At 31.2% G+C, this 9,133-nt stretch overlaps 1 protein-coding gene across 1 annotated transcript in view; it reads right to left on the bottom strand.

Moving 5' to 3' along the window:
* Positions 1-6,040: 6,040 nt before the first annotated feature.
* Positions 6,041-9,133, bottom strand: part of LOC107462371 (G-type lectin S-receptor-like serine/threonine-protein kinase At4g27290) — a 5,202-nt gene continuing 2,109 nt past the window's right edge. The window contains exons 3-7 of the mRNA XM_021130195.2: positions 8,347-8,477; positions 7,416-7,626; positions 6,727-6,964; positions 6,483-6,633; positions 6,041-6,355 (exon numbers count right to left, since the gene is read on the bottom strand). Of these exons, the coding sequence (XP_020985854.1) occupies positions 6,041-6,355; positions 6,483-6,633; positions 6,727-6,964; positions 7,416-7,626; positions 8,347-8,477 (1,046 nt within the window). The remainder of the gene's footprint in view (positions 6,356-6,482; positions 6,634-6,726; positions 6,965-7,415; positions 7,627-8,346; positions 8,478-9,133) is intronic.

Below are 9,133 nucleotides of genomic sequence, written 5' to 3'. Positions count from 1 at the left end.
ATTATTATGTGTTAAGTTTAACAAAATATTTTTTAACATAAAATACAAAAGAACTATTTATATTTTATTTTGAGACAAATATAATATAATAAGTGGTATATATGTATATAAGTATTAATTTTTTTTTAAAAAATTTGTGGAGGCAAATGCCCCCTCTATATTAAACGTGAGTTTGTCTCGGCTGTGAAGGAAGATGGGAGTTGTGAATAGATAAGCGGCGATGGACTCAACAACAACATGACATGAGTTATGCGATTTTTTTGTGAAGAAGTCAAGAAGAAGAAGATTTTAGGTGAGGATGATTGAGTTTATCTTGCATGGCTATAAAGTATAGACTGAAGCTATGAATCATGTGTGATGTGAGGCAAATCCTAATTCCTAAAAAGTGTTTATATGTATATATTCGGGGTGGGTACACCCTAAACCCGACGATACCTGTCTTGAGCAAAATCTGCTCCGATTCGGGTCAAGTTATTACCCTTTTCATTCGGGTATAGACGGATTGGGTACCTGCGTATTCTAACTACGTATTGATACTCCTTTTATTAAGGGTTTATCGCTAGTCAATGGATTGTTATATACACAAGGCGAGATTCTAACTCCTAATAGTTGTTTAAATATGTATTATCCCGTACAAAGTACGGGAACATACACTAGTTTATATTAATAATTAATTTTAAATTTTTTAAATTTAAAATTTAAAAAATTTAAAATTGATTAAGTAAACTTAATTAAAACCTATAAAAACCTTCATTTTCTCTCTCACATTAACCTACCCACCTCCAACAATCGCATACACAGACCTCTCTCTCTCACCGTCAGACCCTCTCCGCCTTCCCACCGTGACCCACTCCTCTTTTATCATCGACATCTGACTCGTCGGATTCGCCACCATCAACAAAAACCGCATCCCTTTCGTGAACCAAATGTGTTATCGGAATTGCTAAAACTTATCTTCACTGTAATATGGTTGTCCATTCTATGGCTATGTACTCAAATTGAAAACCTCTGTTTCATGGAGCACTTTGATCAGTGCCTACGGTCTTCATGGATGTGGTGACCAAGCATTGCAACTTTTTCATGAAATGCAAGAGAGAGGAGTGAAGTCATGCGGGTAATCATGCCGGTCTTGTAACTGAGGCGCAACTGGTATTCAAACAAGCGAGTGCAGATTGTAAAATTCAGTTAATCTTAGAGCACTATGCATGCCTAATTGATCTTTTTGGAAAGAAATATATAAAAAAAAAATATTCATTTAATATAAAAAAAATATTCTAATATTTAACAAAATAAATATTCAGTTATATTTTAGTAAAAATAATTAAATATCTATAAAATTAAAAAAATTATGAAATTTTTAAAGAGATAGAGACATTCACATTTGCAATACAAAAAAATTCGAAAAATATATAAAAGAACATCTATTTAATATGAAAAAAAACATTCTGATACTTAGCAAAAAAAACATCCATATATATTAACCCATAAAGATTTTGAATTCACCCAAAAGTATTTGGGTGGTTTCCTAGCATTATTCTAAACTAAATTATGTTGAAAAACAGAGTCAATGAAATACTCGATAGCAATTCTCACGAGTCTATAAAATAATACTAGTAAGACACACATTGCCATACAACAATAACATGGGAATCGTCTCTTTCTCACTCTCTTCCTTCTGCCGTTTCTTCATTGTGCTTACAATAATCATACTTGCTCATTTGTTCATCCTGCTTTCCACTCAAATTACCCCAGGTACGCATGCATGATTGAGAGCATACCCCACCACACATCTATGTATATTCATTCTAGGTGTATACATATAAAAAGCCATAATTATTATTAATTTTCTTTTTTTTTTTCCATGTGGCTTTTGCAGTATTTTCAAGGAGGACACCTCCCTTCTCTCCTCCATCTCCTACCACCAACAGCGGACCAGGTCAAACTCCCGCGACACATGATTAATTTTACTTATCAGTTTAAACTTTTAAAAGACATTATTTATAGCTGATGGTTCTAGTGGAACTTGAGAAGGGGGTTGAATCAAATTGGTTTAAAATATAGAGTTACAAATTCTGTTGCAGTGGAAGCTTGAGTTGCAGGAGATTATTTAGAATTGTCTCATACGTAGAACATTAAAAGTACAGAGAAAGAAAGAAAGAGGCCAGCATGTATCTTGGTTCGGATTCTCAGTGCCATGAATCCTACATCCAGTCTCCACCACAAACCATGGTGGAATTTCCACTATAATTCTCAGATTACATACACCAATACTATTGAATTAATTCCTAATCCAACTAGTATCTACCCCTAAGCTTTATACACCAAAGCTTAGCAAACCCAAAGTGCTATCCCAACTTGGAAGGGGAACCTACACAGATTCAATTCTCACCAAGTGCTAACCCAACTTGGCAAGGGGAACTAATCCTAGTTCATAAACCCAAATTACATTAGAAAAACAGTGGCTATTTTGCATCACTCTTGCCTTTTCTCTCTTGGCTTTTGAACCTCACATAATAGCCTTTTTCTCAAAACAGAAAATAACTCAAGATAGCCATAGCATGAAATAAGAATTAAGCTTGAATAGAAGAAAGAGATTCCAGCTCTGTGTTAGAGAAGGTGCTCTGAAAGTGTGTGCTCTCTCTCTCCTACTTTTAGAAGATGAAATGAAGCTTCTTTTATATCTTCAGCTGGGCTTCATTTTAGCTTCTTCCTCTTTTCTTTTCCTTGCTGCCCGTTGGAGTGGTCCTTGATGACATGCAGTCCTTTCTTCATCCTGCTCCACTTCCCTTGCTGTCCGAGGAGCTCCACCACTACCTCTGTTGTCCTTGGTGTTTCTTTCTTCCTTGGCATGTTCTTCTTTTTCATTCTGCTCCATGATCTCTGCCATACGAGGAGCTTCACCCACTACCTCTGCTGCTTGTGCATGTTTGTGTTTTGCTCTCCCTTTACTAAAATTTTGCTTTACTGTTTGTCCTTGGAGATGTGAGAGTGCTTGTGTCTTGTTGCTTTGCTAGAGCCCCAGTCCTTGATGTTGACAAATGTCCTTTTCTTTCTTTTCTTCTTTTGCCAAATGTATACTCTTCTTTTATTATTGCTGAACGGTGCGATGAGCTTTGGCTCTTTTGCAATGCTGAGGCACTAGCTTGTCTTGGACTGAGTTGGTGTGGACTTGGTTACTAACTTAAGGAACAATGTGAGCTGCTTTTTTATTTGCTGTGATGGGCTGATGTATCAAATGCTTGTATACTTGGGCCTGCCACACTAAAACACACATTAAACAATATTGGGCTTTTAACCCAAAACAATGTTTGTCATCATAATATAACCCAAAATCAAACTAGACTCAACAATAGCAATCTTGGTTTCAAGAGATACTTCCTTAGTTAGTGTGTAGATGAAGATTCAGGATGCATATGTATATAAATAACGTGAGCCTACTATTATTATTAGAATTGTAAGTTCTAAATGTATTACATATAAGTTTAATCAATTTTGAGACTTGTCCAGTCTTACTAATGATGAAACCTCTGCATCCTAAACTATTGCAAAGTATGAAACCTCTGCATACTACACATGTCCAGTCTCACTAACAGAAATAGTGTATCTCTTGCAAAAGAATCTGCAATAATGTTATTCAACAACAAAAGGTAAATCACTAAAATTGCACAAAAATTATTTTGTTGTCGACACAAATGTTCTCAAATTATATTATCGACTAAAATATTTTTAAATTAGAGCAATGCTAGGGGGACAGCAACTTTTGTGATTGTTAGCCATCAACTAGCCATCAATGATGATTTGATGGTGTGAGATTCGTGTGAGATTTCATCCAATGGCTCACATTTTTCTGCTGGTTATATGCTGGCCAAAATTCAATAAAATTGCTGGCCCCTTAGACTTTCCCTTTAAATTATTTAAAAACGTGACAGAAATGCACATTTATAAACTTAAACGTTATATATATGTTAACGGAAAAGGTAATGCGCCAAACAAAGCTTTTTATGTGGCAAGTGAAATTTTGACATTGGTAAATGAGTCACATCACAGGTTTTTGTTAATTGAACAAGTATTTGTTTACGAGTTAATATTTTTAACATGTTTTAAATTACTTGAGAACGTTTTTATCGATAACAAAATTCTGAATATTTTTGTAACACTAAAATATTTGGAATGATTTTTTGTAGTTCACCCTCAATAAAATGATGCACAGGTACAATTGGAATAAGGTAATTATGCCTTCCGTTCGGCTGTTTACATTTTCAAGTGTACATGTGATCATGAAAACAGAGTTTCATCAATATTTTAATAATCTTGTTTATTACAAGAAGAATGGAATCTATATTAATTATGATCTACCAAAGCTAGATGGTATATTAGGTTAAAGCATAGAGTGAAGAAGATGAATGCCTAGTAGTTATGGAACTAAACTAAAATAAATGTTGTTATTACATAAAAAATTAAACCGAATCTCTTAAGCAATCAACAATTACCAAAATGGGTCAAAAAAACAAAATAAATGATAAAATATATATTTTTTTGAAAGTTATTAAAAATATCTCAAAATTTTATTTTATTTTAATTTTGTCTCAAAAATTTTTAATTTGCCTCAAATACACTTTTAGTGGCTAATTTTTTAAAAAAAATTATGACTAATTAACTAATAATTTCATAAAAACAACTTTTAACACAAGTAAATCAAACATAATTATTATAATTTTTGAAAATTTAATTGTTAAGAATATATTTAATGTAAATTAAAAACTTTTAGAATAATATTGAAACAAAATAAAATTTAAAAATATATTTAAAACTTTTAACAAATTTTATTGACAAAAAATATAATTTTCCTAACTACTACATCACCATGTGTATTTCTCTTCGTGTGCAGCCTCACTCTCCGACCACCCAATCACCTCTGTTTTCTTAGGAAGGTGAAGTCGAAATAATGAACAGGGGAAGTGAAGAATAGAAAAAGAGAAAAATTGAATCTTGTTGAAAATAAGTTGTTACAATGAGTTGAAAAGGCCCATGTTATAATTCTTTTCTTGTAATCAAACATGAGATAATTCTAAAGGGGGAGAATTCCCTGCGATGTCTTTGGACTTTGGACTTGAAAGTGTTGTCTACATCCGTGTTACTGTGTTATATATTGATTGAGAATGTTAATTTAGATAAGATATGAAGTTATAAAGCACGAGATTGTTGGATACGACAAAAATAATAACCATACAGGCGAGGGAGTGAGTGGGAAGTGGAAAGTGAGATTTTCAGTCTGAAAAAATTTAGGAGCCAGAAATTTTATTAAATTTTGGCTAATATATAACCAACAAAAGAAGAGTGAGTAATCCTATATTATTGGATGAAATCTCATCTCACACCATTAAAAATATCATTAATAGCTATTTAATAACTACAAATCACAAAAGTTGTTAACCCCCTAATACTTCTCTTGCAGTCTTGCCAAAAAACATGATACAGCTAAAGAAAGTTTGGTGATTTGAACACTTTTTATTTTTTAAATGAATGTAAAAATTGTGTTTTACAAAAAAAGTGAATCAAAATGATGTAATACGAAGATATGATCATCGAAATATATATATATATATATCATGCAATGCAAGAACCAAGATAAATACATACATTACCACATAAAGTCTACATATTTTTTTTGTAAAATCTCATATACGTCATCACTAAATTATTTAGCTATTGCGACGCTTTTATTACGTTGTATATTCTATAATTGAATTTATGAAAAAGAATAAAATTCATCACTAAATTAACAGAGGTTCTTAGACACCCTAAACTTGTTATTACAAAATGACTTAATTTTTGTGACAACTATATCATGTTGTCACTAAAAATAATGCACGGCCACGTTTCATGACAAACATACATAAAAATCATGGCAAAACTATAATAATTTAACTTTTAAATGATGGCTTTTGTGTTGTCACTAAATTTCTTGTCACAAAAAATGATGCTTCTTATAGTGTATGTGTTGTGCGATAATCAATTCTATAAGGAATACTAACATACTCTACCGCGGATTGACATCGCTAACTGTAAGATGATTAACTGATGATAGTAGTTTATCATTCCTTGATGAAGAAGAATCACCAAAATCCACATCTCTCTCAATAAAGAACCCTGGCTTCTTTGGTTGAGGCAATGGCCCTTCACTACTTAGCATCATAAGCACATCGGACATGCTTGGCCGGTCTTCTGGTCTTCGTTGAACACATAATAAACCTACATGAATTAATCTTATCACTTCTTCTGGTGAATCAATCGAGTCTTTAATCATTACATCCACCATTTCTAAGCACTTGCCTTCAGCGAAAAGTGTCCATGCCTATATATACATTTAGTTATGAGTTAATTCGTTGACTACAATCAACTAATTACACAAATAGATTATGCTATTTAGATGGAAATTGCAAATAAACTTCAAGGGCAACAAACCAACAACTTATGCTTACATGACCGAGAAGATTAAGGTGGTGATCCACATGGGTGAATCCTCTATTTCTCTTTCCACTGACTATTTCTAATACCAGTACACCAAAGCTATAGACATCGGATTTCGTTGAGTACAGTCCGTCAATAATGTATTCAGGTGACAAATAGCCACTGTATGTTATGCAGCATCAAACATATATAATTTAAAATCAAGGAAAATCATAATATTAGTTGTTTGTTAGCAATATAGAATCAATGACTTACTAAGTTCCAGCGATATGGCTTGTGTTATCTTCATTTTCATTTCCTACGAAACTTCTTGCTAGTCCAAAGTCTGAGATTTTGGGATTCAATTCGTCATCTAATAGAATATTTCCAGCCTTAAGATCTCTGTGAATAATTCTATGCCTTGAATCATGATGAAGATAGAGAAGACCTTTGACAATTCCATTTATTATAAAAAAACGCTTACGCCAGTCTAATAGTTTTCCTCTTTCACAATCTATTTGAAAAAAAAAAAGGAAAAAAAGTGAGTTGGACTAGATAAAAAGTTCTAAATTATATGAGAGAGACAATAAACAATGATGAGCCGAATTTTAGATCAGATTTCAATTAGTGTTAGTAGATAGCTTTTTAACTTTCTTAATCAATAAAAATGAAGTCATATGTGTTGCCAGACTTAATTCAAGTTATTGACTTAACTAAATATTGTGACATACATAAATAAAGTGAAAATTCGGGTACAATCAATTTTACGTGAAATTGATAGTTGAGAGTTCTTAAATGATTTAAATAATTTGACTAAATTTTTATCTAATCATTCTTAGTTATCAACTTCACGTAAAGTTTATTGCACCTAAATTTCCACACATAAATAAATATATCTAATTACCTAAACTAGACTATAATCATTCAATAAAATGATGCTGAGAATGGTTTTATGAGAATCAAACCGAATATGAAGAAGTCCAAGCTTTTGTTGCGCATAAATTCATAAACCAACAATCTTTCTTCTTCTTGAATACAGAATCCTAATAGCTTCACTAAATTTCTATGCTGAAGTTTGGCAATGTGCATAGCTTCATTTTTAAACTCTTGGAGTCTTCGACTTGAATTTCGTGAAAGCTTCTTGACAGCTATTTCTTGTCCATCTTTTAAAATACCCTAGAAATTATAACCATTTATAAGTTATAAAATCTTTCTATATATTTAAGCAGAATAAGTGACAAAAGGGCTAAGAATTTCCTCGTTGATAGAAGGAATCAAATTTCCAAAATATGCATATCAGTTTTATAGATTGGGGATGCTCCTATAAAGACGCAGAAAACGTCTTTTTTTAAAGATATTTTTTAATAATTAAAATTTAACACATATAATCACTTAAATTATATTATTTTTGTTAAAATTAGGTCAGACAAATTAGTTTGACCGAAAAATAGTGAATTAAATTTTGAATCCGTCTAAATTAATATTATTTTTTATAAAGAATGACTTAAATATTCTTATTATATATATTAATTTTGAGAATTTTTTGCTAAACTGATTTGTCCGGTCTAATTTTAATAAAAATAATACAATTTAATTGATTATATGTGTTAAATTTTAAATTTTAAAAAATATTTTTAAAAAAAATGTTTTTGACATCTTTATCTAATTGGCTCCCTTGTAGATTTGCACCCATTATAGATATTATAAGGCAAAATATTGAACCCACCAAATAAATCGGGAATGATTCTAGCAATAAAATATAAGACCAACAACATAATCAAATAGTTTCATGGCACTTTCAATGATTGAACACTGACATAATAAGTAAAAGTAATAAAGAATATTTTTATGTTGTATTATAGGCTAAAGGCATTGTATATTTATTTCAGACATTACCTTATAAACTGATCCAGAACCACCTTTTCCAAGTATGTTGTCAGCAGAAAAATTATTGGTTGCAGAAATAATTGTGGACATATCAAACAACGGTAATTCTATTTCTTCGTTATGGTGGCCACTTACTGTACCTGCAGTGTAACATATGGTGTAGTGTAAATAAAAATGAAATATATAATTGAATAGATCATGCACAGTGTTCTCTTCACTAAAACATTTTGCTCTACCTAAAATATAGAAAGAATAGGGCTAGCCACATTACCATTTTGCCATTGCTCGTTAGCCAACATCTTACAGAAAAGTGGACTCACTATGATTCAAATATTTGTGATAATTAAATTTCTTTTTTGTTGAATTACCTTTTTCATTTCATTTTATTTTCTTAAACAGACTGACTTTCACATTGAAAAGAAAAATAAAAAATAAAAATATTTTAAAATAAAATCACATATATAGGCAAAAACTAGCAAAGCACAACAGACAAAGTCAACTTGAAGGCCCTTAAAGTAATTATGGTCTACTTGTCTGGTGAGATGATGAATTCAACGAGACATATATTTATGGGAGATTCTTGTAGGAAAATGTGAGGTGGTTACTGTCCTAAATTCGAAATACAACTCTTCTTAAAATTAGAGTTACATTTTTTTTACAGTTGTATTCAAAAGAATTATAAAATAATGAAAAAATATTACTTTAATAAGGTATATATATATTAAGGTGTTTATACTACAGCAGTTTAAGGTGGTGTTTTAAAAAATATTACTATTAAAATAAATAATATTATTTT

Source organism: Arachis duranensis, chromosome 8 (genome assembly GCF_000817695.3).
Source record: "Arachis duranensis cultivar V14167 chromosome 8, aradu.V14167.gnm2.J7QH, whole genome shotgun sequence".
Taxonomy (NCBI): Eukaryota; Viridiplantae; Streptophyta; class Magnoliopsida; order Fabales; family Fabaceae; genus Arachis; species Arachis duranensis.
The sequence above is the reverse complement of the archived record's forward strand: the minus strand, read 5'-3'. Positions and strand labels throughout refer to the sequence as shown.